We start from the raw sequence: 20778 nt of genomic DNA, 5'->3' as shown, positions 1-20778 counted from the left end.
ATGCTGGACAGACTATGCCTGATTACACTGTGTTTTTAAGCAGTTACTTATATGATAAGTGAGGAGAAAATATTGTATGTACACTGTTTGAAACTTAGTTGATTAATTTAAAAGTTCATTTCGTGGGGTTTCAGGTATTGCAGGCATCGAGATTCAACTGTACCACTTAAAAAGAATAATTCAAAATGTGTTTCTTGGGACAAAAACAATTTTGGCTTCAGTTTATAGCTTTAAATAATAGCATAATAAGTGATTCCTTTATTCATATAGCACATTTTAAAACCAGATTTACAAAGTGCTGTGCAGAGAGAACAGATAAAAGACAATGAGACAAATACATAAAAAGAACACACAAAATACATGATATACCATTTGCGAGAATAAAACATAATTAAACATGAGTGCAAAAGTACAACTAATGAAAAACGGGTTGGCTGTACACAAGAAAGGAAACAATCTACTATCTACTCCTTTGAAAAAAACCCAACTGTATCAAAAAATAATGGCATGATTCAAGACTTTTCAAGAAGTAGAGAAAAGGATCAGATGAGAACCTTCATCATTTTAGTGTGTAACTTGAAAATGTATTACAAGTCTTCTTGCGCTCTTCCTGGGCGGCAATTGAGTTGAGATTTTTAAAATAAAGCCATAGTTTTTAAAAGGGTCAGTTCACCCAAATAACAGGAAAACGTATTTTCTAACTTACCATAGTAGTATCTAGCCATGCAGGTAGTTTGTTAAAGTTTTGAGATATCCATAACTGAGATATCTGCCTCCATCCCATTACAATGGAATTTTGTTTATGGTGCTTACAGCATTGAAAATTTCAACAGCAACACCTCTTTCCAGAAGCACTGCTCGGGTCACTCACTAATCAGCACACTTGCTGTAAACAGGTTTCATGAAGAATATTTTTTTGATAAAATGTAAATGTAATAAAAACTGCAAGGTCTTATCCAGGGTAATGGGGACACTGTTTCTGGAAAGAAATGTTGCTGTTAAATTTTTTCAGATATAATATTTTATTGCTGTGAGTACTGCAGACCAAATTCTATTCACATCCATTTTATTTGGGTAAAGGCCGAAATCTCAAAGTCAAAACTTGGGCTGACGAAACCAAAACTACCTGCATGGCTAGATTCCATTACAGAAAAGTGAAATTTCTGTTTGTAATTTGAGTGAACTTTCCCTTTAATTGAGGTCAATCAAGTGCATCTACTTAATCTGAGATTAAAAAAGGGGGATAGCTTCAAAATGATACAAATTTCTGTAGATCCACTATAGACATTTTTGCATACAAAAAGGTACAAATTATATGCAGGGTGATTTAGCTGCTACTATGTACCTACATTAACTGAAAACAAAATTAAATTATATATATATATGACACAAGCCACGATCATTTCTAGAGTTTATCTAAAATGTCTCTAGTGGTACCGACCTTGTATGTGCCTTGGTATGTTCATTTCAAGTTGCTAAAACATCATGAAGCGTACCAATACTGTACCCTGAACTACTGTTTCTAATGGCATGATTTAAAAAAAAAAAGAATTAAAAAAAAAAAGATTTCTTTACACCTAAGATGAAATGCCTTACATTTGATGCCATGTAGGATGAGACTACCGTCCATCACTTAGACACTTACACCCATTTGGAAAAGAAACACTAGATTCCTGATTGATGCACTCTTTGACCTCCATGGGGAGCGAGTCAAAGAGATGATCCTCCACAATCAAGCAGCTCCTGCGCAGGAGGCAGCACTGACCGAGCTGAGCCGGGAGACGATCCAGACAGTTTCCCTTCAGTTCCAGATGTGTCAGCTGCGAGAGTTGGCCGATTTTCTCTGGAATGGAGGAGATACAGTTGTGGCCGAGACATAAGGTCCTCAGTTTGGTGCACTTGAACAGTTGCTTCGGAACTACCTCGACTTTGTTGCCGGTGATGGCAAAATGTTGGAGGTTCTGCAGAAAGCCGACCTCTGGTGGTATTACCTTAATAGAGTTATGGCTAACATCCAGGTATCTCAACTTGAGAAGGGTGAATAATGATGAGGGTAAAGACTCGAGCTTGTTGTGTGAGAGATAAAGTGACTCGAGGTTTTTGACATGGCTAATTGACAATGGAATGGTGATGATCTTATTGTGCCAAAGTTTGAGGCACGTCAGTCTCTTGAGGTGCTGAAAGCTGATGACCTCCTCGATAGTACGAATGTTGTTGGATTTTAGATCCAGCTCCTGAAGGTTGTTCAAACTGAAGATAGCGTGGGGGATTCGCTCCAGCTCACAGTTAAGAAGCTCCAGTTCTGCGAGATTCATTATTTTCTTCAAACTATTCAGCACTAAGAGCTTTGTACCATCGTTATGAACCACCAACTTGATCAGATGCGGAGACAGATCCGTTATGTTTGTCGGGATCTTTGTGAGGTTGCTTTTGAGATGCAGAATCTTTAAGTGTCTTAGGTCTCGCAGAGACTCGAGTCCGATCATTTTGTTGTTTTCAGAGTTCAGGTTACCAACCAAGTACAGTTCCCTTAAATTTTTCAACAAGTATACCCAGCTAGGAATCTCAGCAACATCTGTGAATTTGACATGAAGGCACCGGAGGTGATCACGAAGAAAAATGAAAGCAGTCTGTTCAACTTTGGCTGGACAGTGATAGAAGTGCAGCTCCTGGAGGTTTATCATTTGTGAGATCTTAGCTGTTATCCTGGCCTCTGGGATTAATTCTAGTTTAAGGATTTCCAAATCGGTGAGATCAAACACAGCATCTGGCACTCCGGACAGCATAAAAAGATGAAGTTCCAACTTTTCTTGAGGATTGCGCGTCACATGCTGCCGCAACTTCTCGAAGGTCCACTCGTGGTTCAGGCTGATCTCCCGAAGTTTGTTCTCACTCACCTCAGAGAGAAAAACACCAAAACGCTTTGAATACAGCTGGTCGTACTGATCGACCATGTGGAGGAGGAACGCAAAGTCATTCTTAACATCTGGAATGTCACTAAAGCTGCTCTCCTCTCTGACTTTTTCAAACGAATACTCCTTAAGGGGTCGCCGAAAAAGCCAGAACAGTGTGTATATACAGATTATGCCATAAACACATATGATAGCAATATAACTAACAAGGAGTTTCTTTAACATGAATGCCATGTTGTGTGTACAATGGAACTTGGCGTACCCAGTCAAATGCTTTATTTCAGGTTCACACACATGGTCAAAATCTATAGAGGCAACAAAAGTCATGGTGTAGCACAGGATCAAAATGAATTTGACCGTTTTGATGACTGTCTGAATTGCATACAGTCTATATATCAAGTCACTGTCTTCCACATGGGCACGGAATTTCCGGACTTTTTCGAACAGGGCCTTTGCTTGCTCACCATCTTTCTTGTCCAGTATGGTCAGGGAGGGAATTTCACTCACAAGCTTTTCAACAGAAAACGTGACCCCAGATTTAGTCAGCATTGGGGCGGACTGGTTTGGACTCCCCTCCTCGCTGCTTGTGGACAAATGCTTCAGGAGGGAGGAGGCGCCAGCCAGTCTCTGCTTGTTCTCCTCCGAGTCCTCGCATGCAGTCTCAGACAGTGCTTTGGTAGTCCAAGGCGATTCGAAACATTTTCCCAGTATGGAAACAAAATGTTCTATTTTGGAACTTGTCTTTGGGTACTTGAACCAGAAGTTGCTACTGACCATTAATACGATAGTGTGGATTAGAGCGAGGTACGGGAAATATTTGGAATACCAAGGAAGGGCAACATGGTAGCACATCTGGTTGACAAAAACATACTGCTGAAAATCTAGCTTGGTTCTGACACCTGTAGGCTGAGGCTGCCCGAAAGTACCCGACTGTGTAAAGTGAACTGTAGGGGCGATGCTGTCAGGAGGCCTTTTAGCCATTAAAGGAGCAGCTTGCTCACCGATGGCACTTTCTTTGTTCCATAAACTATCAGCTGTCTCTGGTGGTTGGGGTGCTAAGAATCCCCCAGACCCCTCTGGAGTTTGTTCCAGAATGGGAAGACAAACCACTTGGTCCTTAGTTAATTGCATCGTTCCAGAAAATATGGCCAACATCAACATGACAATACCGAGATAATCCATGAAGACATCCCACCATGGTTTCAGTATTCGATAAGTTGGCTGGATGTCATTCAGGGAGGCGACTTCTGTGAGGGTGAACATTCCTGTAACAAAGAATATTAATTAACATAATGCTTGATTTTTCTCATTACAAAACGTATACATAATATGAGATTCCAATTTCAGTAGATTTTTTGCAATATTTTTTTTGGGGGGGGGGAATTCACTGACCTATTGAATTGTTTCCACATAACCATAAGGAAGATTTGTGTATGTTATGGCCACCTTGCTTTTTGGAAGTTGCCTTTCTGCAGTAAAGTAGGCTACATGCTTTTTGAGTAAAGCTGCTATCGTTGTCTTAGCAATTTTATTTTTTTAGCTGTAACCAAACTAATGGTGTATTGTGGCAGTCCTTGCCAACTAAAATGTCCATGTCTTCCACCAGCAATTTGCCATTGGATGGGTGACAACATAGTAAACATCATAAAATCTGGCTATATTAAAGTTCAATATAAAAGTTCTATATTGCGATATGATTGACAACTACAAAAAAAAGTACCAATTTAATGATAAATATATCCATACAATCTCAAGTTTTCTGTCACAATACTGTATTTGTAAATGATTTTTATAGGCTATGTGGTGATAAAGAACATCCATGTCTGGTCATAATCTTGTTTACATCCTGCAGTGGCTTGTTCCTTGGTCCAGTTCATGTGATATACACTGAGTGACCAGAAAACAGAATTCAGAAAGAGAAATGTACAGGGCCCTGTAATCCAATACAAAGCAGGCTTGTAATAAATCATGCCTTTTGAGACACTCAAAATGTTGACCCTGTGACAGAGAGGTGTTGATTACTGTACGTTGTGGTGTTGTACTGGATCACTTTAAACTCTGTGTTTCTAATATTTAATTTCTACTCCAATTTTAAACAACATGGACAAATTATTAGAAACAGCCCTTAAAACATTGCATTTCAAATACAACACAAAGACAAAGTAGGCTACAGTCTCAAAATGTACACACGAGAGAAAAACTGAAGTAGTAGTTTTTAGGAAGACAGCATTTATTGTATTCATTGTATTGCATTGTGAAGGTGTTTCTATTTTTCTGGTCACTTGTATATGACACCTGGTAGGAATTACATTTCCTGGCTGTACTAGTTGACGAGGAGCAGCCACTGTGACCAGTGCACAATGGATTTTGGGATAGTGAAGACTGGAAGGATAAACTGGTTGTGTGTCCTCCAATTTTAGGCCAGACTACATTTCCCAGGCACATTTGGAGGAGGCTCAAAGAGAACGGCCTTGTCAGATTGTTATGGATTTAGAGAGGAGACTGCCCTTGAACTGGGACACAGCACAAGTTGTTTTCAGACAGCAGCCATGTGCAAATTCTGCTAAATGAAATGTAGTCTGAATTATCCATAGCACACCCTTTTCATCTCTTTTATTTTGCAGTATGCTTTTCTGTGCACTACCTTACTCCAAATGAGCCTCCTTCCACAGAGTTTACAATCATGTGCCCTGCCAGAACTCACTACCACCACACATACAGTACACCCACTATCACACTGGCTATGCCTTGACATGTTGACTGTAAATTTTGGATTTCATTTGCAAAAATAGAAAAATAACATTCTTAAAATGACAATAACAACACCAGTTTGATTCCCTTGAGTGCACCAAAAAAAAAAAAAAACACGACTTAGTAAAATGAATAAAAACGGAAATTGTGTGTGTTGAAAGCATCAAGGTCACTATTTTCAACGAGGCTGCAGAGCAGGCTGAGACCGGCTACAGCAGGAAGACGCATCCATGGACACAAAACAAGAGGTGGACCTGATGTCCGTGAAGCCTTTAAATGCAGCACTAAAATCTGGGTCCCGTTAAAGCAAATCACGACTCGTTCAGATTACATTACTGCACTAAATTCACTGCTGGTTCATTTTTAATAGTCTTCCCAACCCCGCTATTATTTTTATTTACCCCCACCACGCTATAAAGCCTGCTAACACTATTGGGGCAGAACACAGGCTAGCTGTTATATTTAAAGACCTATAATAACCTAGATGCGGACCAGCACCCAAACGCTCAGATACGCACCTTCAGGAGGTCTGATCCAGTTATGTCGATGCCAGCAATACCGAGCAACGCCTCCTTTTATAAGCCATGTTCCGCCGCGGTGACGAAGCTGTCCATTCTCCGCATCAGTTCAACCGTGGGCCTGCTGGCCGGGCTGTAAGCCGCTTACTGACTACCCCCACTCCGCTTCAGATGGTCGGGTCCTCTGCCTCTGACTGGCGCCGCAGCCGGCCAGGCAGCACCAGCTGCTGGAAGTGCACTCGGTTTGATGTTATTCACACGCTCCGCCGAGGTTGATCCTCAATAGGTTTCACCATGACCATCAACTGGCAACAGCTCTGTTGTAGTGGGCAGGAGAAATCACGCCTAATGTCGCACAGGTGTTGTTGTTGTTGTTGTTGTTGTTGTTTCCCCTCCACACACATCAAGAGCTGATATGCTGTAGGCTGCAGCAGCGCTTTGGAAAACCTTCCACGGATTGACAGTCAGTGGAGCAGGAGATGACCCACTAAAGTTAGGAACCGTCGTAAAAGTGGCAAGGATGCAATTTAAAGTTATATCACAGCTTTGTTTTGTTATTTCAAAACATTAACGTTACATGAAACCTTTCAATAGAAGAACCACTCAAGAGACTTTCACAATAGATTTTTGAGGATTACGTTTTGGATGGAGACACTCCATGATTTCCATGTGGGTCTCATCCCATTCTTAGTACAATGTCTAATGTTTAGGTAAAACACCTGTAAAATGACCCAATGAGCTGTTTCTATTGTTTTCCTCAATAGCTTTGTCATTTTATTTTGTCAGATACTTCAAACCACCTTTTCATGTTCTTGGTATCTTTGCACACTATGTAGCTATACATTCCAGCCAAGGGACAACAGTTAAAAATTAGTCATTTGGCTAATACTGGTACATTTACAGTGGTGCTGATCAATGTGCATTGTCTCTGTAAAAAACCCAACTTCCCTTATCATTTCAGTTATTATTTGTATATTAATATATGTTTAAATGTAGTTAGTATTGTTTTTATTACACATAATTTTTATCTTTATTACCTCATTGTACTTTTCTTCCTTGTACGCATACAAAAAAATTTGATTATTTAATCTAGGACTGATCCTATTGCAGCCACAATCTCTTTAATTACGGACGAAAAATTAGGCAATGTGTCCAAATTAGTTCTTATTTGTTTTCTTAATTTTTGTTATAGACACTTCAGACGAAAGTTATTTTTTCATCAGTGCCTCATGTGCGCATAATAATAGACTAATCTTCTTTGTCTTATTAATCCTCACCAGCAGGTGATATCCCACAACACTTCAATGTGTGGTTACACCTTTCAGATATCAAGTCACAGATTTAATATTATTTTTTCTCTAAAAAAAACATTTCTCAGTCAACTCAGCACTATTGCTTTCACCATACTGCATCACTGGTCTGATTTTTGTGCTGTTAGAACTTTCATAGATTCCAACCTAAGAAATAACATTTATAAATGACTCAGTTTTTATTGGTCATCAACATAAAAACACTGTTTATAAAAATACATTTTTGTAATAGGCTGCATACGTCTTGTGCACATTTCAAGAGCTGAAGAAAACCACCAGTATGACATAGTCCTTTAAGTTTAATGCACTTCAAAATATCATCTTCTATAATACAGAATTGTTTAGCCAAGATATTACATGTGCTTATGTATGATATATCCTTTGTTTTTTGCATTTTCCCTGCTGCGGTCCATGTGAACTAACAGTTTCTTGAAGAAAATAAAATGCTTTATACGAGCAGCATAAAATATATAAAAAAAACAGCAATCGTAAGGCTACAGACCTAAACTTAAGTGAGGTCTTCAGTTTAGATTTACATTCAGTAATCAAATTATTTGATGTAGCAGTGACAGGAAATGTGCTTCAAGATGGCTTATTTGCTCTCTTGCAGAGAGTTAGATGAGAAGATTGATATCATTCTTAGGTCTGTATGAAATATGTGAAGCCACAGCCAGCCATTTTTACATTTCGTTTTTTTTTTACGGATTAAAACAAAGAAGATATGACATGTTAATTAGTTAGCTGGTAGGTGTATTTTTTACCTGCTAAGCTAAGCTAATTGCCTGCTGGCTGTAGCTTCATGTTTAATGTACAGATATGAGGTTGATATCAATCTTCTCATCTACCTCTCAGCAAGAAATCAAAAGGGTGTAGTTCCCAAAATGCCAAACTATTCCTCTAAGAAGGATTTGTGGCCCGATAATGTAAAAAAATGTCAAACGTTAATAACAACAGAACAAGAACTGTTGCAGGCACACAGTATGTGACAATAATTGAATAAGTAGTTTTCCCCTCTGTCAAGGAAACAGGAAAAATAACTCTTAATTTAACAGTAATGTAATACTTAAGTATGGTAATGAGTTCATACAAAACAAATGCTCTGAATTGGTAGACAGAACAAACAGCAGGCACTGTGGCTACAATAAGGCATCTCACTCGGCCTTCATTTGGTCCCTGACATCTGAAGGCAGAGTTTCAAATAGTGTCTCTTCCACTATAAGGCCACTGTGCTTCAAAGCACGACAGCAACCGAGCTCTTGCGGCAGGAGTTCAAAGTGGTTGCCTCTGAGCTCCAAGTATGTCAGGAGAGCAAGGTAGGAAATCTTTGGCGAGAGTATGGACAGCGAGTTTTTGCCAAGCTTCAGTGTTTTGAGCTTTTTGCAAAAGAAGAGCTCATCTGGTAGATTTTCAATTTTGTTACAGGTGACCGAGAAATACTGTAGACTCTGAAGGACTCCGATTTCAGGAGGGATGAATCGGATGTCATTGTTGGACAGATCCAGGTAGCGCAGCTTGTTGCACAGGAACAGGTGTGAAGGCAATATCTCGATCTTGTTGTGGCTGAAGTAAAGGCGCTCTAGGCTGCCAAGCTTCTTGATATGCTCTGGGATGTACATGATACCATTGTACCAAAGTTTGAGCGAAGTGAGTTTTCGAAGATGTTGGAAGCTGATAATCTCCTCTATTGAGCGAAGGTTATTTTCTTTCAGGTCAAGCTCTTGCAGATTCGTCAGGCTGAAGATGGCATGTGGGATGCGTTCCAGATCACAGCGCACTAGCTCCAGCTCGATCAGATTTGACATCTTTTTCAGGTTGTTGAGCATTACTAGCTTAGTGCCGTCATTGTGTAAGTACAGCCGCTGCAGATGGCTGGAAACATCCACTATAGACTGGGGTATCTTGGTCAAATTACTCTTAAGGGAGAGAGTTTTCAAACACTTCATCTCCCTCAGCGACTCAAGAACTATATTTTTGGAGGCATCAGGGCTTAGAGATCCGGTCAGATAGAGCTCCTCTAAGTTGCGTAGGCCGTACATCCAGTTTGGAAGTTCCCTGTTATCATCGAACTTCACACGAAGCACTTTCAGGTTCTCTTTGAGGAAGGAGGTAGCTGTTGTGTGCAACTTTAAAGAGCATTGGTAAAGAGACAGCTCCTGAAGGTCTTCCAGCTGAGAGATTGAGGCAGGGATGGTGACATTGTTGATGATCTCTAGCTTGAGTGACTGCAGCTCATTCAACTCAAAGACAGTGTCAGGTAACCCAGGGAGCATGAAAAGCTGAAGTTCAAGTCTGTTGTTGGTGTTAGTCTGGAGTCTCTGACGCAATTTCTCCGCAGTCCACTCATGGTTGAGGTTGAGCTGTTTCAGTTTGTTCTCACTGACCTCGGACAGAAAAACTGCAAATCGTTTAGAATACAATGGGTCATACTGATCAATCATGTGTAGCATGAAAGCAAAGTCGTTCTTGACGTCTGGGATGTCATTGATGCCTGTTTCCTGTCGCACATACTCAAAGGAGTATTCTTTCAGTGAGCGGTAAAACAGCCAGTAAGAGGTGTAAAGGCTTGTTAATCCATAGACAGCCACTAAACACAGGTAACAGTAAGAAAGCTTAGAAAACAGATGAGCCATAGTGTGATTACATTCAAAGTCTTTATAGCCTGTCATGTCCTGGATCTCAACTTCGCAACGTACTCTATTCCGCACTTTATTCACTAGAGAACTATTATAGGCAATGATCAGGAGGAATTTAAACACCTTGAACACTGTCTGGCGAACATACATAAGGTAGAGGATGTCTCCTTCCTCAACATGCAAACGGAACTTCTTTACCTTTTCAAAAAGAGCTTTAGCTTGTTCACCCTCTTTTTTATCAAGAACACTTGCTGATGGCTGGTCAACTACAATCTTTTCCGGGATAGACCGGAGGGACTGGGTCGTCTCCAAAATTTCTTCTTCGGGAGACACAGCGATGTTGGACCTAGAAGTGCTGCTCTTTTTATGGTCCTTTTCTTCAGGATTTTCTCCGGAGACCTCGGACAAAGCTCGTGTGGTCCAGGGAGAGTCAAAGCACTTGCCAAGCATGGAGATAAAATGCTCTATTTTAGAGCTTGAGCCAGGGAATTTGAACCAGAAGTTGCTACACACCATGAAAATTACAGTGTGTATAAGAACCAAATAAGGAAAGTACTTGGCATACCAATGCAGAGCCTTCTCATAACACATCTGATTGATGAAACTGTACTGTTGGAGATCCAGATGGGTTTTCAGGCCCGTCATTTCTCTTGGTACCACTGAAATATTGGACTGCAGGTGTAACAGTGACTTCACTTCACTTGTGTTCTCCAAAGGTGATGATATTCTGTGAGGAAGGCATATGATTTTATCTTGCATTACCTAAAACGAAATGTAAAAAAAAAAAGAAAGATTAGTAAAATTACTTAAAAGGAGACATTCAGATAACAATCAGTACATGCACTTAAATAACGGAGTTACAGTCAACATTTTCCAGTAAGCTGATTTTGTTCAAGTCATGTCAACAACAAACCCAATTTCCATAATCAGGGTCGGAGATTTGGCCGCATTCAGACCAACATTAGTCCTGCTTGAAAAAAGCAGCCCCCTCATGCATTTGAATGATAAGATAAAATAATCCTTTATAGATTCACAGAGGGGAAATCCATGTGTAGAGACCACTGTGTTGATGCAGCAGGGGTGCCAATGCAGAACAAAAACCACAGGGTCGTCTGGCAAAAAGGTTGAACCTGGCTCAATATTTGCCAGAACGCATTGCGACTAGTCTCGCAAGGTGCTTTGTTGGCCAATCAAATACGTCCAAGCTGACATTCCTGGTCGGTTATTTTGTAACATGTAACACCATATTTCTTACCTCGTGAGATAAAATGACGGCCACTGTGATAAAGTTATCACAGTGAGTCGTAAAATCCTTCCTCATAATGTTATAAACAGTTGTGCAATAACGCAGCCCCTTGCGTTATTTTAATGCAAGGCTGTTTTTGATCTGAAGGCTGCTCAGAGAAACCTGATTTCCCCCAGCTAGATTTCTCCTGGAGAAAGCCAATTTCTTGGCCATGTGTACACAAAACTATACATGACAAAGTCTCCAGACAGGGAGAGTATCACTGTGACAGCAGAGCGGTGGGATGAAAGGAGAGATCACCCCACATATCACATTTATAATAATTCCATCCAAAGTCCAACTGAAACTAATACAAAGAAGCCTTCAGAAGCATTTGACTATAAAATTTGGACACATTTGATGCTGTAAGGAGACTAGGCATGGGACGATATGAAAATTTCATGTCACGATTATCCTGGCCAAAATAATTTGCGATTCACGATATTATCCCGATAATCATCGAAATATGCTTAAAACTCTTAAAATGACACTAAAGCATACTGGATTCACTTTACCTTACATTTTGTTGAGAAACAAATATTTTTATTGCATCACAGATAGGACACATGTCTTTTTAGTGAGCATCCTTTTTAGTGAAAGACAAACAATCATAAATAAGGTCATCATAAATCATAAGGTCCCCCTGCATACATAAAGGATAAATAAATAAATGTTCTTTCTCACATGATAATTCCTGTATTTTTTAAATCAGGCTCTATTTTTCACTTCTCTACCATGACGTCAAATGGTACAGACAACAATTTCATCAACTGCATCAGTAAATATAATTTACCCCTGACTGAAGGCGTACAGTTGTGGGAGAAAAAACCTTCAGCTGGGCCAGCTGTCTTCAGGTCTTCTCACACACTGTTTAATTCTTTTTCAATAAAACACTTGAGTCGAATAGAGTCCAATGCAATATAGATTTTACTGTAATATCAAAACAAAGTACATGTAAAACCGAGTTGCATTCACTTATATTTTCAAAACATGCTCCTCCTGGCGGGTTGTTGGGATGTTCCCTATTGGTCCATAATCAGAACACGGAAATCATTGACAGTCTCTGATTGGTTATGAATTATTGTGCCATTATGCTTTTACCCGCGTGAGGGTGCCATTACACAAGGAAACTTGTGATTAAAGACACGAAACCATGGTTACCTCGACTGTCCTTGAATAAACTGGACAAAGATAAGGATACGGTTGTTTTTGAGAAACTAAAGCAGGAGGATCCGGACAGAGAGATATGACTCCTGGGAAGAGCGGCTTTTCTGTCTCTGAATTAGACAGAAAGAGTTTATCACAAAACTTCCCAACGAACGTTTTCTGTTCAACGAAACACAAACTTTCGCGTGTTGTTTCTGGATCATAAATTCAATGTTTCTTCGATTAAAATGGAGCACATCATAACTCTGCAATTAGCGAGCACCCTCCGACCTTTGGTAAAACACATCAAAGCCCACAGCAGTTGGTATTATGTGTGCACAGAGAGCATGCACATTTTCTTCTCTCAGCTCTCATGTAACTGTAGACACTTATTATAATCTATAGTACCTTCTAAAATATATAAAAATAAAGGCTTTGTTACAACACTACATGTATTATTCAGGAAACATATCACTTGCGACCAAAGAGTGAGCTAATTCATGCACTAGGAACACAGGGAAGGGGAAGGTCACTCTGCCCTGTGTGCTCCAGAGTGTATACGCAATTAGGAGTGCCACTGCACGGGAGAGGCAGAGAGCTTCTTCATACAATGGGCTCCCTTCCACAGGAATGTAGGTGCAGTACAAGCAGGCCGGTGCTTTCACTTTAGCAACACAACCTGAATGATTATTGAACTTGATCGTCTATATACTGTGTGTCTATATCAAGGAAAATATTTTCCACACAGTAATTATCCTTCAACAAAAAGTCCAACTGGCATCGTGGCATAGAGTCAAACTGTCCTTTGGACCCATTTTAGTAAAAAAAAACAAAACAAAAAAAAACAGTTACTCGTGAGGATATTCACATCATCCCGATAATGGAAATTCAAATGGGGGCTTGTCCATCTTTTTTCTATTCTTTGCCTTTATAGTGTTCCTTGTAACTTGACTACCAGCCCAAATCTGTTTTTTTTTTGGCATATCCAGATTGTTTTTAGAAAGACTGGACAGCAAAAAACCCCACATGAAATGCAAATGTTTGCAAATCAGATCCAAGCCACATTTGGAGGTGGTTTGAAATGCGATTCTAATCAGATTTCTGCAGATGCGTCTCAGTCCGGATGCTCTGGCCACTCAAATAGGATTTCGAAGTGTCTTTTGCGTCACTCGCAACGCGACGCACAGCGATGACGTCCGATCCAGAGTGACGGGAGTAAATCAGAGGAGGCATCCTACCAGCCTCCTGATGGATCTCCATTTCTCATGCTTCCACGCTTCCATGTGTCACCAGTGTACGTAGTTACTGACGCCTACGTCGTTACCACAGCAACCCACGCAGATAGGTTGGTGATGTCTGGACACACAAATCCGACCTGATCGCTTGCAAATAACAATGCAGACAGTCTGTCTTAAAGCTCTGATTTGGGAAACAAATCTGATTTGCCTGCAGTCTGAACACTTTTTCTTCTCTCATCTGTATACAGATTTGTGCATGAGGGCAATTTGTGAATCTGGGGGCAATGGCCAATGTTTCGGGGCTTCCGGTGTAGCCAGCAGATAACTGGATAACGGATATCCGGGCCAAGACTTCCTCTTCTGTGCGCCGGTCATTGTTTACAGTTCGATTAGCAATCTCAGAACCCATCAGCTATCGTCTGACGACGATTTGAATGCGGATTTATAAAAAGCTAATAAAAAACTAATCTCAGGGGTTTCGAGACTGATAAAAAGCTAAATCGTCGCCAGTGGGTTCCGAGATTGCATTTCGGCCAGTGTTTTCCGCCTCTTTTGCTCTCCACAGACTGTTTACCTGCATGCAACCAAAGCCAAATGTGATTGGTCAATACTACTCAGACTACAAACGGACTACAAAACGGAAACCAGAACGCTTATGATACCAAAGTCTTGTCCCTTGCCTACAGATTCTGCATTCATATGCAGATATCTGTTTATAGAGATTAGATCATCCATGAATCCAAGTGGACGTTTGTGCCAAATTTGAAGGAATTCCCTCAGAGGCGTTATCGCCGGGCACGGAGGCATAACAATCAGGAAGCAGAGTATTATCACCACAACATGTAAAATAAGTAATGCTTCCAAAACAAGATCGGGGGTAGGAGAAAAATCTGACCCAAGTTGAGGAATTACTGTGTGGTTTGGTAACTCAGGGTGAAAAGAGCTCCTTCAAAAGAGTCATAAAAACTGCACAAAGAATCATTGGCTCACGTCTCCCCAGCATTGAGTCTTTGTACACCAACCACTGCAGGAACAAAGCGCGGGCCACCCTCAGAGACCCCCTTCACCCGTGTGTTCTCTGTGCTTCTTACTCTTTTACCCCCTCCCCCCTCCCCCCACCCCCCACACACTCCTCCTTTTTGTGAGAGAACCGTGCAAGAATTCCAGCGTGCTTGTAACTCTGTACCTGTGCTAAAGGCAAACCTGATTTCTCTGAGCTACCTGGTTTACTGAGTGCATGTAAAGATACTGAATACTGGCAAGTAAACATAAACAACATATGCCTTTAGTGTTTACTTGTAATGTAAAAAATGAAAAACAGCTGCTTCACTCTGCAATGTTAATAACAGGAAACGGGCACTTTAATGGTGGCAGGCCTGAAGGGGAGACATTTTGTGCACTCTGTCTAGTTGCCTGATACTCAACTCAGTTCATTATAGTGTAACATGGTCTGAAACTACAGTTTGCAAATGGAAACACACTACATTTGTGACGAGTGAATGAAAAATGGCATTATTACTATAGTGAGGGCAATGCAGTTGTGCTGCAGCACATCACCGATTAAAATGCAAAGTCAGGTCTGCTGAGGTCTCCGAAGAGCTGATCTGCAGAACTCAGTCTCTGTCTGTATTTCTCCCTTTAACTCTAAATGCAGGGATTACTGTGTGAGGCAAAGAAGTAATTACACAAAATGGCGTGTTGATAATGCTCTGACTTATAAAGTAAACGTGGCTACATTATTAATTACCCACTCAATTTACTAACTATTAGATCATGTCCATAGTGAGTGTGGGAAACAATAGCTGCACCCACCCTGGTAAATATCCTGTTAACAGTTTTTCTAAAAAATGTTTTGGTTAAAATGTCCAGGATTTACACTACAGAGTATTGCAGGAGCCAAAAAAACGTTCCTGTTCCACACAGAGAGAGAGAGAGAGAGAGAGAGAGAGAGAGAGAGACGTTTAGCACCAGGCCACAGGAATTTAGAATCTTGTGTTTACTGAGAGGGGCTGTGCGGGTAAATGTTTCCACTGGTAAACTCCTGATGGGCTGAATGCTTCCTTTGCTGCACGCAATCCAGGTTGTAAAAGCAGGGAATTAGTGGCTCTGAGCTGGTGCCAATGCAGGAGGCAGAGCAGTAACGCTGCATCAGAGAGCCTATAGGCTTGCTCTAGCGAATTAAACTACTCTAGATTTAATGGGGAAAAATTGTAGGGCAACTCCTTTTATCTTATAAACATGCTGCAGTTCAAACTCATGTTACAATATTGTGCATTAGCTACATTGCTCCTTCACTTAAAAAGAGATGGTTGAAAAGTCAAAAAGGTAGAGCCTGTTCCCTTAAGTAGAGACATCATGGTGAGGCATTGTTACTCACCTGAAGAGTGCATCCAAAGACACCAATCATGAGCATGATTACAGACAGATAGTCGGTGAACACGTCCCACCATGGCTTCAGGACTCTGAACGCTGGCTGTTGTTCAGAGAACTGCCGGAATTCCATCACAGGAATCATGATGTCTGTTAACAAAAGAATGAAAAATGATCCCACATGACTTTCTGTCCATACAATGGGGGGAAATGGTTTGGCCAAAGAGGGATGAAACAATGACATTATTTAATTCACAGTATAAAAAGGATATTCTGGTTTATAACAACGTTTTTAGCCTTCATTCATGCCCCCCTCTAGATGGATTGTAATAACTTGAAGCCTCAGTTTTTCCATCTAGTGCAACCATCAGATCAAATTATCAAACTAATCGCATTCCAATCAGCCTCAGCTGTACTTTGTGTTTAGCACTAATAAGTACATTGCACTACTGTACACTGCAGCCTCGCAGAATGCTGCTAGAATGGCTGTAGACTGTAGCGTTCAGACCAACAGTAGCCCTCTCATTCATTTGAATGGAGCCAGTCCGATGACGCAGCAGAGGTGTCAAAGCAAGGGGAGGGGGCCCCGGGAAAAAAAGTTGAACCAGCCTCAACTTTTGCTGCAACACAACATCATCCATCAAGGCACTGCATACGTTCCTGGTAGATTACTTTGTAACGTGAACGCGGTATTTCTAGTGTTTGTCTCGTAATTGTCATGGTCGAAACACATTAATGACCAGCCGAGCCGGAAGCCGATCCAGTGCTAGGTTGGACGCAGGAGTTACCACCTCGGTCGAATGAATAGTCTGCTTTTCATTTCCCACCGCCGGCTTATCATTGGCCAGATCAGTAGCTGGCAAGGATATAGCCTCCTCTGACTTCTCAGTAGTCTTAATTTTGTCCCTTACCCTGCGCCATATTTTTCACCTTGTCCCATTTGTAAATTACAAATGTAATTATTTAAAAGTAAGTGCCCACTAAAGACTAAATAAATGATTAATTTTGTAGAGCTTGTGACAAGTGTTTGGACTTTAACGTCATACTCCGAGAAGCCTGCATGTTTGTAAAGTGGCTTCACAATAAACACGATGACTGACAAAACTGATTTAAAACAGATCTCAGCCCTTTGAGTCTTCAAGCTATTAATCTCTTAAAAGACTATTAAAAACAGCGGTAGCATGAAAAGGGGTGGTGTATCCCTGATGCTGCTTTCTGTTCGCGCTCTGTGCTCACCTTCTGTAAAGTGCTTACTACAGCTGCAAGTATCCTATTTCCAATATCCGTCTGGCAGTAGGTTGGCTGCACTGTCATTCAAAATTAAGAGGCCTAGTCAATGACAATTGTGTATAAGCACTGGTGATTTTTGTAGTAAAACATCTCAGTGTGAAATACAGTATATTTAGTATGATTCTATCACAACCATTTAACAATGTATTTAATGGGCTGGAGGAAACAATAAATATGCTAAAAATGTAAAATTCCGTCCAAATACAAACATATTATACACGTATGCGTCTATTGGATAAGGTTGTATATAAGGATACAAGGTGCCAGACCATAATTTACAGTGTGTTATCATCTGCAGCTCCACAGTGCCAAAGCTGTCAATAGCTGAATACATTCACACTCAAACTAGTTCATTATTAATGAGTTTAGCTGCAAGGTATTACTGAATAGGTTGCTTTCAGCACAAATGTCTTTATTGATTCTTCCATCACAGTGTCATAACAGCAGGAAGGATGGAGAGCAGCCATTCAGGGGGATCAGAGGATGTTTACACTAAACTGTCTACTGATGGTTGACGTTAAAGGGTTAGTAACTTAGCTCTAGTTGTATCTAGCTGCGCACATAGTGTTTATGTGCCAAGGTTTGAGATATCCAACTCAATGGAATTTTATTTCTAGCATTGAAAAGTGTTTATTTTTTTTTTTTTTTTTTTTTTTATCCATCTGCAACATCTGTATCCAGAGAGAATGTTCCGGTTCCTTGCAGAACCGGCAGAGCTCGCTGTGAACAGTTTTCATTAGAGCAATTGTTTACAGAAGAAGAAGACCCCATGAAAAGTGTTAACAGCGTGTTCTACAGTGACAGAAAGTAACTAAACACATTCACTCAAGTACTGTACTTAAGTACACTTTTGAGGCACTTGAACTTGACTTGAGTATTTCTATTTTGTGCTACTTTATATATATATAAATAACATCTGAGAGTGTAAAATTGGGCTTTTTAGTCCGTTAAATTTAGATTAAGAAGATTAAGATTTTACACACAACATAAAATCAGCTTATATCAAGGGTTCCCAACCTGGTTCGTTTTTCTATTGACAATTTCATGAGTGTGTCCTCACACAGCTTTCTTGTTCTGCTGAATGCTGAAAGCTGGTAATGACGGGCTCGTTATCTTGTACACTGATGACCTACTTAAGTTCAAAATCAGCATATTTTTGTTTGAGGCGTGACATGGAAAAGAAAATTGCAGCGCAGACTGCAAGGCACGACTGCAAAAACAGCCCAGCTTACAAAGTTATATCATATTATTCAGCTTTATTTGCTTAATCATAGATTTCCTTGTGGCCCTTTAGCAAATGTTCCGAGGCTCGGTGCTGGTCTGCAGCCTCGGGGTTGGGAACCTTCTAAGACCGGTGGATGAGACAACCCAACACTATACAAAGTAGTTCAAATTAGCTTCAACTGAAGCAGCTACAACATTAAAATGCTGCTCATGTGCTCATGCATCAGTACTAATAATCCAACAACATGATATACAGTATTCTAACTGAACAGAGCTTTTCAGCATGATGCATACTTTTACTTTTGATACTTTAAGTGCATTTTGATGCAGGAATTTTACTTGTACCCAAGTATATTACATTGTGGTATTACAACTGAATACGTATAATACTGACGGACTCGTGTGTAAAATCTGTGGAGTGCCCCTTTGAGGTTAAGGGACTGATTTCTTAAAACTTGGGCTAATAATCGTAACTAATGAGCTTAACTCCATTTACATGGCTAGAAAGTGGTAAGTGAGAAAATGAGTTTGGTTTTTGTCAGTTGACTGTATGGCCCTTTACATTTTTTTAATAATAGGGTGAACTCCTGAAAAAATGTAATAAATAGCACAGAGAAAAGCGCGTGTGAAGAGGCCTTCTCGTCTGAAGCCTGTAGTTTGGGTTATGTAGGCTTCTTAGGAAAAAATCCTGTCTGTCTACTGGATGAGTCAGCCATTGAGTTGAGCTGACCAGGCCATATCCTTGTCCCTTCCTAACAGGAAATTTGTCTAAATCCCAGCTATCCAAAAACAGACATGTTTGGAACACACCCAGCCTCAGGCACACAAAAAGTCCTGTCTCGTTAAGGGATGTGTTGAAGAAAAAAATAAATTAAAAAAAACTACCCGCAGTGCAGAAAAATAGATATATCCTGGGTGTTATTAATGGGGCACACTTTTGTAGACTTTATCGTGAAAGGGAAGCTCCTGGAAGAAAAGAAAAAAAGTGCAAATACGGTCAGAAGAGCTGCGATTCATCCTGTGAGCCGCACAAAGCAGCAGTAAGCCATCCGGTTAGGAGCTCGAGTTTCCCGTTAAAACACCGAGGACACGTTTAGAGGTGCACGCTGCCCCGACTTGAGCGTTGAACGCGGCTTTAAGGCTCGTGTACGCAAACTATCCCCATTACTGTTTGTATATACCAGGTAAACTGCTGCTGATCCAGGCGCTGAGACGCTCCGCCGACTGCACATTACGCCATCTATACGTCGGACCAATATGCGCTCTTATTATTATCTCTACATCAAAACAGTATTAGTGATTTACCTTCCTTTAGTTGAGAGCTTGGAGTTGAGGATCTGAGTAGTCGGCTTTCATGCGATGAGGTTTCGGATCATGATGTGCGCGGCCACCCTTCTTTTCTGTCCGCCAACCTTCCTGGATCTTCGGCCAGACCATGCAGGCATGTAGCCTATACTGTCAGCCACAGGGGCGTGGACTTCTGAGGACTACCCAAGGAGAGACTGTACTGTTTGTGATGTATGTTGTTCAGGAGACAGCTGTTAGGGTGGGGGGGAAGGCCAAAAACTGCTGCAATTGTCTGCCAGTAATAGTCCACTCACACAAACAACAGCAGCACCATTATGCTTTATTCTTATTAAATATTTCATGGTTTCCCCTCATTTGCTTTTCAACCCCCATGGTGAATAAAAGTATCTTTTAGTCAATAAAAGTTTATTTATGCCTCACAATGGTGGAGGAAGTACTCACATCCTGTACTTAACTAAAAAGTACCAATGCAACTGCAATTCAAAATCCTGCAAGTAAAAGCACAGAAGTATCATCAGCAAAATGTTCTTCCAGCATCACAGGACTCTTTCTGCAGAAAGTGACTTTAGGGTTCAGCAGCGGTGTAACAAATGTTCACTCACACAAGTCATGTTGTGAGGAAATGGTACAACCCTTCTTAGCACGCTCGTGTAGCATGTTTTTAGAGGAAATGTAGAATTCTAGACTCTCAAACCCAACCAGACCCCCCCCCCCCCCTTTCCCTCATTTGCATTGTTCAGGTTTAGTGGGACAGAAGTGGGAGTGACGCTGAGATCGTAAAGTAGCGGATGGC

General features: G+C 40.7%; 2 protein-coding genes across 2 annotated transcripts; both read right to left on the bottom strand.

Annotated features, from left to right (window-relative positions):
• Positions 1–221: 221 nt before the first annotated feature.
• On the bottom strand, positions 222–6759 carry lrrc8db (leucine rich repeat containing 8 VRAC subunit Db). Its single transcript, XM_044198610.1, has 2 exons — positions 6182–6759; positions 222–4177 (listed from the first exon to the last, which is right to left on the bottom strand). The coding sequence occupies exon 2, from the start codon at positions 4173–4175 to the stop codon at positions 1620–1622; it is 2556 nt and encodes an 851-aa protein (XP_044054545.1). The 5' UTR covers positions 4176–4177; positions 6182–6759; the 3' UTR covers positions 222–1619.
• Positions 6760–7772: 1013 nt separating this feature from the next.
• On the bottom strand, positions 7773–20225 carry lrrc8c (leucine rich repeat containing 8 VRAC subunit C). The gene is made up of 3 exons (XM_044198611.1): positions 19983–20225; positions 16171–16313; positions 7773–10886 (listed from the first exon to the last, which is right to left on the bottom strand). Exons 2-3 carry the CDS (start codon positions 16306–16308, stop codon positions 8643–8645), a joined length of 2382 nt encoding a protein of 793 aa, XP_044054546.1. The 5' UTR covers positions 16309–16313; positions 19983–20225; the 3' UTR covers positions 7773–8642.
• Positions 20226–20778: the final 553 nt, after the last annotated feature.

This window comes from Siniperca chuatsi, linkage group LG6 (assembly GCF_020085105.1).
Source record: "Siniperca chuatsi isolate FFG_IHB_CAS linkage group LG6, ASM2008510v1, whole genome shotgun sequence".
Taxonomy (NCBI): domain Eukaryota; kingdom Metazoa; phylum Chordata; class Actinopteri; order Centrarchiformes; family Sinipercidae; genus Siniperca; species Siniperca chuatsi.
This window is presented reverse-complemented; position numbering and strand designations above follow the sequence as displayed.